Genomic DNA, 12290 nt, shown 5'->3' on the forward strand with positions numbered 1-12290 from the left:
TCAACATTCCAAATACGTAAGAAATTGGATGAAAGTAACTTTTGAAATGACAGGATTTTTTTATCAAACATCTGAGGTGCTGACAGGGAACACTGGTTATGGCTTAGGACAGCCTGTGGGATGTGGTAAAGTCGTTTATATATTCAGCAGGAAAAGTGGACAGTGGCAGGTCGGTTTCTGTCAGAGTTTGAGATTTTCCAGAAAGAGAATTGTGTAAACTCAGTTAGTAAGGCTGAGAGATGGACAGCAGTACTGGAGACCACAGTAAATGTTACTTTGAAGCACTGACCCATGTCAGAGAGTTTACCAGGAACATTTGTCAGAATAATTAAAGGAAAACATTTTAAAAAACAAACAAACATTGCAACAGGGAAACTCCCTGTATCCTTCTTCAGATTTCAGTCCAGTCAAGATTCTCATCCTGGGCCCAATCCAACTCCCTTTGAAGTTCTGGGAAAAACTACCATGGACTTTATGGGACTTGGATTGAGACCTTAGGGAGCTGGCATGGTCTAGGGCCAGGTCTGCAGAAATACTGAGCACGTCCACCTCCAAAAGAAGTCAATAGCAGCTGGGCAGTGCACTTTTGAAAAATCAGGCCCCCAGTGCTTATAGAGTGAGACTGGGGGTACTGCACACTAACCCCAGGCTCTGACTCAGGTTTGAGCCCAACCGCCTCTTCTGTCCACAAACAAATAGTCTGACTATCAAGTATCAGGGGGTAGCCATGTTAGTCTGTATCTACAAAAACAACAAGGAGTCTGGTGGCACCTTAAAGACTAACGGATTTATTTGGGCATAAGCTTTCGTGGGAAAAAACCTCACTTCTGCAGATGCATAGAGTGAAAGTTACAGATGCAGGCATTATATACTGACACATGGAGAGCAGGGATGTGTCAGTATATAATGCCTGCATCTGTAACTTTCACTCTCTGCATCTGCAGAAGTGAGGTTTTTACCCACGAAAGCTTATGCCCAAATAAATCTGTTAGTCTTTAAGGTGCCACCAGACTCCTTGTTGTTTAAATAGTCTGACTCAGGATCTGGGTCCTAGGACCCTGCTAGGGGGCTGGGTCAGAGCTCACGTCCCTCTGTGACTCAGGACCAAGCCCTGTCATTTTGCAGTGTGGACACAGCTTAAGCCACAGACCTGAGTCCAAAGGTCTGCTTAGTGCAGTATGGATGCATTAGCACAGCTGTGAGACCAAGGTCCAGTAACCTATGTTTACAATGCAGGGTGGACGCTCAAGCATGGGTTTGGAAACACTACGTCGACAAGCCCAGGTCCTAGAGACCTGGCAGTGTAGACATACATTTTAAGTCAAAAGTTCTAGGTTCTATTTCTGATTTAACCCTGAATCACTATTTGATCTTGGTCAACTCTCCTGGCCAGATTCTGGCCTCATTTGCAATGGGGCAGTCATCGAGTTCTGAATTTGGCCCTTACTGCCCCAGCTACCCTGGGTGTACAATGCTGATAATCTTTAACTTTGTAAAGAGTTTAGAGATCCTCTAATGAAAAGCTCTAGAGAAATGTGACATATTATTTAAAAATGATTTGCTACATTAAAACACTGACATTAACATGTTAGTTTTTGCCCAGATACCAGGTGACAAGGTGCTTTAGAAATAAGATACCTTGGCAGGTCTATATCGTTATGTGTTTCTGTACAGTAAGAGCAGCCAACAGTGCGGTTTATGGTGGTCTCTAGTACTGCTGCCCAGTTCATCCTGAGTAATTGTGTTTATACAGTTCTGTTTCTGGAAAGTCTCAGTCTCTGTCAGAAACCAGGCCTCCCGCTGTCCTACTGAGGTGATAAGAGACAAAGTTGGGTAAGTAGTAGAAGTAGGGTTATAAAGGCCAGGAGAAGAAACTTGCACCTGATGTGCTGGAAAAGGGGAACTAATAGGTGGTTCAAAGAGGAGTTGATATAATCAGATTGGCACAAAATATGATTTTAGTGGCCTAATTTTATATGTATTAGAGGAGGGCACTGTAGGGGTCAGAAGATACAGAGAAAAGCTTATGAACATCAAGATGGGAGAGTATAAGGGCCTGGGTGAGAGTCCTAACAGTCTGGACAAAAAGAAAAGATCAGGTCTTTGAGGAAGAAGTGATAGGATTTGGATGCAAGGCATGGGAAAGGAAGGAGATTACCTTTGGTATCATGATGTGTTTAACAGTGACAGAGAATGAGGGGAATGGAAAGGAGGGTTTCAAAGAAAGTTCAGGAGTTCAGTTTTGGCTAGGTTAGGTTTAAGTTGATGGTGTGACATTCAGACTGAGATATGGGACTAGATAGAGTCAGACATCCCAGAAATGGGGAGCAAGATTTATGGGGCCTCAGTTCATAGATGGTAGCTCAAGCTGTATGAAAGGATGGTATCACCCTGAGAGGGGGTGCAGGAAGAAGAGAAAGAGGCCAAGGATAGAAATTTGTGAGACTGCCTAGGAGCAGGGCCAGCTCTAGGTTTTTTGCCGCCCCAAGCAAAAAAATTTTTGGCTGTCCCCCACCCCAGCCCTAGGCTCCCCCCGCACCTCTCTGCCCCCTCAGCCCTGGGCTCTCCCCCCCAACCGCACCTCCTGCCACCCCAGCCCTGGGCTCTCCCCCGCACCCACACTCCCTGCTGCCCCAGCACTGGGCTCCCCCATACCAGTGCTGACTCTGCCCGCTCCCCTCTCACCTCCATCCGGCCTGGCACTGACAGGGTCAGGGTAAGCAGCAGGAGGGCAGAGCCAGGGACAACCCAGCAGAGAGCTGAGGAGCTGGGGCAGGGCAGCCCCAGAGGGAGCGGAGCCCCGGAGAGCGGGATGCGGGCCCCACACGGCAGCGCCCTGAGCACCGGTCCCCACTAGGGCCCCGCTGCTGCTGCTGCTCCTGCTCCTGGCCGCCCTGCTGCAGTCCCTGGGTGGCTCAGGTCGCTTCGCCCAACCCCGGCTGCGGCGCTGGGGGGCGGTCGCCCTGCGGCACCTGCAGGCGGCTCTGTGCACCCCATGGGGCAGCCCCCAGCCCGAGTGTCCTGCGCTCAGAGCCCGCCCATAAGGTGTGGGCGCTGCTCCCCGACGCGAACCACAGCAGCCCCAGGGCGCCCCCCGTGCAGGACGCGCTGCTGCTGCCAGGGCTGGCTCTAGGCTTTTGCCGCCCCAAGCAAAAAAAAAAAAAAAGCTGGCTGGAATGCCGCCCCTGAAAATGTGCCGCCCCAAGCACGTGCTTGGTTTACTGGTGCCTGGAGCCCAGGGCCGGCTCCAGCATTTCTGCTGCCCCAAGCAAAAAAAAAAAAGCTGCGATTGCGATCGGCGGCGGCGGCAATTGGGGAAAAAAAAAAGCCACGATCGGCGGCGGCAGTTCAGTGGCAGGTCCTTCGCTCCTAGAGGGAGTGAGGGACCTGCCACCCCTGTATTGCCGCAGGTGCCACCCCTCTCCCTTGGCCGCCCCAAGTACCTGCTTGTTAAGCTGGTCCTGCCTAGGAGAGGGGAGGGAACATTGAAGGAATCATCAGACACAAGAGAACCAAGAGAGATCAGGATTGTGAAAACTGTGGAGGCTTAAAGTTCCCTAAACATCCCTTGGTGATGATGTGGAGTGTGAGAGAACAGGCTATTGTGAAAGAAAGAAGCAGCAGAAGCCATCCCAGAAGGTTTCTGTGGAATTTTTTGGCTCAATGTTTCATAATAGTTTAGACTTGATTAATACAGATACTGTCTGGGAAATGTCAGTTACTTTATCTCATCAGATAGAGATGCCAGGAGGGTAATAAAGTGACCTGGTGCACCCTGGCTGTAATATGTGCTTTAAGGAACCTCTCTGTACAATGTACTCATGCAAAACGTTTTTTCTGTGTAATTTTTACTGATGATGCATAAACAACCACATCAATCTGGAAACCACATTCCACTAATAACAGTACTGATCACAACGTCCAGTTCAGAGGCTCTTGCTCTAACTGGATGAAATTTGGGTTGTTTAATTCAGAGGTTTGTGCAAATTTTATCCTGGCTTCTTTTTGTATGGGTTTGCATCCATTGGGCTTTGCTTTGGGCTGACATCTTCAGTGAAACCAAGTGAGAGTCAGCAGGGTTTGCATTGCTTCTGCCTGAGACTATACGCGAGGTTCAGTTTTTCCTCCAAAGGACTTTTTCACTTAAGTTGCCTACTGTGTGTATGGTTAGGGTAGTCTTCCCCCTTCAGGGGATCAATTGAATCCAGGAATTGGTCCTTGTTTTATAATTTTTAATCCTGAATAATAGCCTAAATTTTCAAAACTGGCTAGCTATGTTGGATATGGGAATTTTTGTGGGGTACAATGTGTGGCACCTTAACCTGATTTTCAGAGAGTGTTTGCTTAGCCCTTCTAAAAATCAGATCCCTTTGATGTCTCCCAAGTTGGGCACCCAAAATCACTAATCACTTTATTAATCTAAGTTTTCAAATTCTTATAGAAATTTTGGCCCAAAATACAGAATTCTGTAGTAAGGTTATAATCTGCTGTTAAATTTTATTGGTGAGTTTACAGATTCTCTAGAGAGGCCATCAATCTTGATGACATTCTATAAGCTTATTCTGAAGAAATTTTATAGAACCCTATTAGAATTTATCAGGGATGAAACCTTCTCAGAAAGGTGGGAGCAGACTGCAGTAACATTAGGCCCAAGTTCAACAAAAGAATTAGTAGCCTTCTTTGCAAACCTGAGCTGAGTTTTAGATTGGAGAGGAAACTGGAAACCAGTTGACGTTTGCCTGCTTCTTCGTGTGTGTGTGTGTGTGTGTATGTGTGTGTGTGTGTTAACATGCATGCAAAGATTGGTCATCTGCTCATATAGTGCTTTTAAAAATTATAACTGATCTGTCTGCACCAACAGTAGAAAAAAGGGTGTGTGAACAGAAAGATGGAGAAAACAAATAGGAATACTAAATTAGTCAGTCACTAAAACATGCATTGTAGATATAATTCATGACCACTAGAGGTCAGACTTTAATGTCTATTAAGTTATTAATAACAAACATTTCTAATAGATACTAACTTCTAGGGCTTTATCATAGAAATTAAAGATGGTAAAGACTTATTAGGCTCCCTAGTCCGTCCCTACTGCCCAGGGCAGAATCATTCCTTCAGTACATTGTCTAGCGCTTTGTCCAGTCAACTTTTCAAGGCTCCGTTTTGCGTCACTTCCCTGTGAGCCTAATAGCTCTGTGTCGTGAAGGCTTTTTTCTGATATTCAGCCTAACTTTCCCCTCACTTATTTTCATCACATTACTCATATCCCCTTGTGCTACCTAAGTAATTAATTTGACATCTCTTGTTCTGAGTGTAAAAAAAGTTACCAACGTTTTGAGCAAATAATTTTTGGGTGAAAATTGGTCCTTTTTGAACAAAGATGGTTTCCACAGAGAGCACATGAAAAAATGTAAGTTCTTGCTGCTATTTCCTGTAGGAAATGTGGACTTTAAACTATTGCAAGTGCACAGTACAACTTCAATTTAATGTGGAGCCATAGGGTCTGAGGCAGTCAGTGAACCTACAGGCCTCTTACGGTGAAGGTAGATTATGTCACAGGAGAAGCACAAAGCCTGTGAGTGGCACAGCTACAAAGTGATTGCCCAGCATATTGTGTGATCTCTCAGCAGAATAAACTATGCTATGATGCCTGCCACTAGCAGAGGAAAGGAGATGGTAGAGGGATTAAATGTGGGCAAACTGACTAAGAAGCTGGAGAGTTGCCTATTTTCTGAAGACTGGAAAACAGGCTGCACCACAGATGCAGCATTTTAAAAAGAAAAATAATGATGGTGCTAAAAGCAACAGAAGCCTTCATTTGAGATACTACAGTTAGAAATACAGTAGGAAAGTTTTGTTGGTGGATTTAGTGCTGTTAACAGCTAGAACACCTGGTGTCTGGAGTCCTCTAGTCACAGGACAGGTACGGTGTGGGCAGCAGTACTGCAAACTTTCTCATGCCCTCTTTGGCCAATGTGCCTCATCACTGACCTTGAGAGACTTCTCTACAGGAAAGGGGGTAGTTCATATATTGTTCCATTCAGTATTTAGATTCTCATTTGGACTGCAGATGAGGCTGTCATGCCAGTAAAAGCCAGCTGTGACTTTTCTAACATGGGCTCTTGTCCACTAGGAACTGGAGTGAGGCCACAGATTCATCTCCCATAGTGTAGAATGCTGTCAGATGGTCACTTGTCACCTGTTTGACAGGAGATTTGAAGCAGTGACTTAAAGGTGAGGAGCTTCATGTCCAATTACTAGTCTTGAACCATTCAGCCCTTTGAAAATAGTAATATTCTAGTTCTGAGGAGCATTAAGCATCCCCTCAATATGCTCCTTTTATTCTTCCCCTCCCCTGGTGTCATCATGCCAACCCATTATTCAGGCCAAGAAGCAACAGAGACCGAACATCACAATTGCTGGATTCGCTCATTACCAGGCTTGGGTTACACTAAGTGCTCCTAGTCCCTGCTGGATGAGACCAAAGGAACAAGTCTGAGACCTGGACTTATATCCTAGCTCTATTCATGATGTGGTGTCACTAAGCCATGTCTACACTACCACTTATGTTGGCAAAACTTAAAAGAAACCATGTCCCTGAGCAACATATTGGCCTAAGTGGTAGTGTGCACAGCACTAGGTTGGCAGGAGAGCTTGTCCTGCCAACACAGATACCGCCTCTTGTTGGAGGTGGTAATTATGTCATAGACCAGCTACATGAGCAATCGCACAGCGGCACAGCTGCATCAGTACAGCTGTGCTGCTGTAAGGTCTCTAGTGTAGACATAGCCCACTCAGGCATATTTTAATTGCGAAGTTTATTGTCAGCCAAACTCTCTCTTCCAAGCATGTACGCTTCCATTATTCAGATAGAAACTAAACAAACTTGTACCACTCCCTCTGGTTTCATTGTGTCTTCCAGAGTTTACACTGCCTCAGCAAAGGTTAAACATTAGATTTCAATCTTAAAGAAATGAATGTGGTGATTAAAAATGGTTCTTTAAGCAGCATTCATTTGAATAATCCATCATAAAAACAAATGAGTCTGCAGCAATGGTTTTATGTTGATAAAGTCTCTTTTCTGTTTAAACTATAAATCACTTGCGGTTGTTCCCCAATTCTGTAGCCTACGGAGAAATATAACAAATTACTAATAAGGAAGCAGTCTGAGCTTCAATAGACATTGCCTGGAATAAATGTTTTAGAACTGCCACTGCAAGATATAGCTCTTTGTTATGGGCTAAGTTCTTGGCTGATTTACACCCCAGGCAATTCCACTGACTTCAGTTAGGCTACATGGGTTCAGTTGTGTAAGCTGATGATGCATGGAATTTGGCCTCAGATATTTGTAAAATGTCTTGGAGGTGAAAGAATGATATGCTAAAGAGCTGATCGAGATCCCACGGAAGTCAATGGTGAAGCCCCTATTGACTTCAACAGAAGCTCCTAGCTCAAGTCTGATATGTGCTGCAGTGATCATTATCTATAAGTAGGCATTTATAAACAATGAGAACATGATGGTATTCTTCCCTTAAGTGTAGAAACAACGAGTGCAACCATCAGCTGTCACTTGGTTAATGCTTGCTTTTAAGGGAAGTCGCGGTGTTATTGTTGAACAGGAGCGATCTAATTTAGCTGAAACAATTTGGACAAGATATTAAGTTTATATTAGTGGTGTTCAAATAATGTAGCTTACCATGTATCCCCTTCTAAGATAGGTAGAGGTGATGTGTGGGATTGGCACATAGGGTCATGTGCCCCCCGCAGATTTCTGCCTTCCATTTAGCAACAGCTTCTAGAGGTTTTCAAACTGTGGGGCGTGACCCCTAGGGGGCATGGAGGAACATTCAGGGGGGCGAGCACTGACTTGAGTTTGAACTTTTTGAGCTGAACCCCCCATGTGTGATACAATTTTTGGTTGTGCGCCACTGCCCCCCCGAGCCATCCTTAGGATTTATGGGGCCCTATGCAGCATTATTAAACTGGTGCCCCTATGCTCCACTGAAGGCGGTCCCCAGCCAGTGCTGCTGACTGACCCCAGTGTGTCAAGGGGACACAGCCACCACTCCCGCCCGCAGACCCCCAGAACCTCCCCCACATTGCTGACACACACTGAGCTTTGTACGCAGCGGCTCAAGGCAGGCTTCGCGCTGTCTCATGGGGGGGGCTGCATCTTGCCAGAGCCCCCGGCCCTCCTGCAGCCCCTAGCCACTCCTGGCTCACGAGGAGCATTTTGACAGGAAGTACCAAGCAGTAATAACAACAATAATACAAGTGTGTGTGTGTGTGCACGCGACAGAATGTGTGTATGTGTGTGTGAGAGAGAGACCGTGCATCTGAGAGAGACAGAGGGAGCCTGTGTGTGTGTGACTGTGTGTTGGGGGACTGTGTCACAGAGTGTGTGTTGGGGAGTGTGAGACTGTGTGTGCGCGTGACAATCTGTATTGGGGGACTATGACTCGTGAGAGGCAGAGTGTATGTGGGTGTGAGAGTGTGTGTGTTAGGGAAGTGTGAGAGACAGTGAGCGCACTGTCAGTTTAGGCCCTCCACCCCACTGACTCACGTGGAAGTTTCGCTTCTCCTGTCCTGGCCTGGGCCCGGGCCCGGCCCCTGCTGGAGACCGAGCAGCGCAGGCAAGCAGGGTCCAGGGAGGGACTGCCAGTGACTGGCCACACTGCTCTGGATTCCCCGGGGCTGGGGCAGCAGAAATGGAGCCTAGAGCCCTCAGCCGCCTGGCTGAGGAGCAAGTGAGGGAACAGGTGGGGTTGGGGGCGGGGAGAAGCCCGCCGGCCCAGCACGGGGGAGGGTCTGGAGAAGAGAGGATTCCAGGGGAACGGTGCCCCAAATTTTCGGGTACTCTACACAGCCGCGTATCCTGCATATGCCCAAGGACGGCCCTGCACGCCCCCCCTCCAACCCAGACAGGCAGGGTGGCCTGCAGGGGCGAGTCAGGGCGTGGTGGTGGTGCTCCCTCTCTGAGTCCTGCCTTGCAGGGCTGGCCCGAGCCCCTCCAAACATTCCTCCGTGCCCCGTAGGGGGGCATGCCTCAGAGTTTAAAATACCTCTGATTCTGAGTTGCACAGCGGCTGCAATTTTAATTGAAAGGAGATTAAATGTTGATTAAATTGCCAAGACTTACTAAATAAAAGGTGTTGTCCTCCATTACAGAATTTTTCCAACGTACCCCAGACGAGAGCCCCCAGATGAGGGGTATGCATACCCCAGTTTGAAAACACTTTATATGAAAGTGCAGGAGTTGGTTCCAGTAACATTTTTTTAAAATTCCACAATTCTCAAGTCTCCTCACTGCAGCCCTTCTTTTCCCTTCCCCTCCATCTTCCCCTACAAATTTCATTTGGCTAGAGCTGCAATGCTTCAGATCCTTCATCTCCAGCCCACTGGTGATGCACATCCCACACCACAAATCCCTTCCTTGCTCAGAATTTCAACTCTGATCAGCTTTGGTATTAACTAGCTCACCTTTTGGTCCAGGTAAAATGGTGTGTGTCGAGCAAACATCTGTTGCAGGTTGATTGTCAACATCGAAACCAAAAATCTGAACTTGAAAAATAAAGAGCACTACTAAAGTTCCACATGTCCTCCACTGTTGTCCTTTCATGCTGCTCATCCTTGCAGTTCCTCAGGAAATGCCTTTCGTTGTTTCAGTTTTGAAAAATACAAGTTGATTCTAAAATAAATGTTTCACTAAATGAGGCAGAGCAAAGACTTGGAAGCTTACACTTGAAAAAAAAACTAAATAAAGTGGGGAAAAGGAGGTCACTGATGTGTTAGTTTTTTGTATCCTGCACAGATGATACATTGTCCAGAATATTTATTTAACAGTGACAGCTGTTTATTCTAATTTATCTTTTAGTTGTGAAATATTTAGCTGCGTTGGCCAGAGGAAATGTCTTGGATATATGAGGCTCTCTCTGTTTTTGTTAGCCTTTTCTTTTTACACTTATAATGGGGAAATCCAACACTCCATCATTCAGAAGAGAAAGACTTTGATTTTCTATCCAAATGAATGTCAATTAATTATAAGATGCTTGTTCTGTGTTATGTAAGGAAATTAATTTACGCTCATTATAACAGGTAAGGGACATATGCCAGCAAGAGCCCGCCAAATCCCCCAAAAGCAATGGAATGGTTGCAGCTCTGCTTCAAGGAGAAGTCATAGAATGGGACTTCACACCTCCTGCATGCCATGCTGTAGATTTTCTGGTGGCTCCATGCAGCATGGTGGAAGGGTGAGAGATGGGTATGAGCAGGGGATCTCTGAACCAAGCTGATCTGCCAGCCAGAATCCACAGGCCATGGCTGCTATTAGCACCTGGAGACTGTTGTAGTGGTTGCTCTGTGGCCTCCCTGGCTTTGTTGACAGACAAGATCCAGAAGGACAACCTTGAGGACTGAAGCCACAGAAGAGGCTTAAAGTTTAAGCAATAGCAGTGCAAAATTCTCCACCCCGCCTTTAGCCCACGCATCCCATTGCCAGACAGGAGAGATGACCTCTATAGGCAATGGAGTAGTTCAGCTCCAGGCCCATTCAGTCTTTGTTTTCTCAGCTGCACTGCAAAAGAGGTTTTCAGTTAGTGCTGGTTTTGATTTATGTGACATGGTTCTCCGAGTTTTGCTCTGAGTTTGTGGGTTTGAAGCTCAAACACACAGACAAAGGGGCGTAAAACCCCCTGAGTAGAGGAACTAGTGTGTGATTCCCTGGAGGAATTCTGGCAGTCATAAGAATTCTTCCTGGGGCCTCTGTTTATTGTGTGGTCCCACTGCACTTTTTCGCAGAGCAACCCTACTTGAAAAAGGCAGACTCTAGGTCTTAATTAGATAAAAAATATAGTAACAATGTCAATGAATCATGGCAGGTAGGGAGCAAAGGCAGATGGATGCTCATATTAATCTCTGGTGGGACTCTACTAACTTTTGTCCCATTACATTCTGGATGAATTTAGCTCAATAAGGGGAGAGCTGCTCTTGAAGGGGGGCTAATTTGTTGGAGCTGAGTAATTTATTGCTGGTTACACACACGTTTGTTTGTGCCCATCCTAAGCGAAAACATATTAAAGAGGAGAAATAGCTTTTCAGATGCTTTATTCTCATTATTTAAAGAGAAATTAATTTTATAGCCCTACAGGCTTTGACAGACAGATAACATAGCAGCAAGTATACCCATACAGAAGTGTGCAGTTACACAAGGTACTTACTCTTTTTTGATGGCTGGAGGCCTTTGATCTCAAGCACGTGGGGGGGGGGGGGGGAGGAGGTGGGGATGGAAATCTTGGCCACATTGGAAAATTCCCACTGATTCAGCAGAGTGAAGATTTCACCTCTGATAGCCAGGCTTGTCATGGGTTGCCATGCTGTTTCAAAATACTCCCTCTCTTTATTATTGTGGTGTGCACTGTGCTTTTCAGAAATATAAGAAGACAGATCCTTGTCCCAAAGAGCATGCAATCTAAATAAGATGGAAGGCAGGAAAACAAATATACCATAGCTAGAGGGGCATGCAGGAAGAATAAGAATTTGGGATTGTGGGTCGATGGAGTTCCCACAGGAATAAATTTGACTGTGATTTGCATTGTGAATTTGCCTATCACTTTGTAAGTTGTAAATTCATGTTATTTATCCTTTCCCTTTTTCTGACACTTCACTTCCATTTTGTGAGCATAAAGTCCATTTAAGCGCAAGACGCCCCTGGTGTAGAAGCAGGAAAGTAGTGTAGTTGGTTCTGAGGATGGCATGCTGGCAAACCAATGTGAATGGCAGAATCTGCTCAGCAGTACTGAGAAATCTTCCAGCAATTGTTTGATATTCCTCAGCAGTAAACAGTGATAGGGGAAGTGATGCAGGCAAACATTTGCTCGGAGAATTCAGTGGTGACTGAGATGTAATGAGGTACATCAGCCATTGTGCATTTTAATTCTCATTGAATCAGGCAAAGAGAGATGTCTGTAGGCAAGAAAAAAATGAACAAACCAGCGTTTGTGTTTCCTGCAGCAAGAATGTTTTACCAGAAACCGCTGAGAATAGTCAAAAGAAAATCATGAAGTGTTCTGTAGATTTGCCATCAGCTGTACACAAGTCACCATTATGTCACATGTTACCTTTTTAGAATCTAAGCCTTTCCCTCAGGAGCTGAGTGTTACCTTTACCTTAATATCCCCCGATGTTAACCATCAAAAGTCAATATGCTGCATACAGTACAAACAACAACCTGCTCAGGTAGTTGTAAAGTTTACCAATAGGTGGCCAGATGCTAGTGCCAACTTGACTGATTAGCA

At 45.8% G+C, this 12290-nt stretch overlaps 1 protein-coding gene across 1 annotated transcript in view; it reads right to left on the bottom strand.

The window, feature by feature from the left end:
• Nucleotides 1-9777, bottom strand: part of COLEC10 (collectin subfamily member 10) — a 30697-nt gene extending 20920 nt beyond the window's left edge. The window contains exon 1 of the mRNA XM_054020319.1: nucleotides 9478-9777. Coding sequence (XP_053876294.1) covers nucleotides 9478-9625 — 148 coding nt within the window. The 5' untranslated portion in view covers nucleotides 9626-9777. The remainder of the gene's footprint in view (nucleotides 1-9477) is intronic.
• Nucleotides 9778-12290: the final 2513 nt, after the last annotated feature.

The sequence above is a fragment of the Malaclemys terrapin genome, chromosome 2 (genome assembly GCF_027887155.1).
Source record: "Malaclemys terrapin pileata isolate rMalTer1 chromosome 2, rMalTer1.hap1, whole genome shotgun sequence".
Classification (NCBI taxonomy): Eukaryota; Metazoa; Chordata; order Testudines; family Emydidae; genus Malaclemys; species Malaclemys terrapin.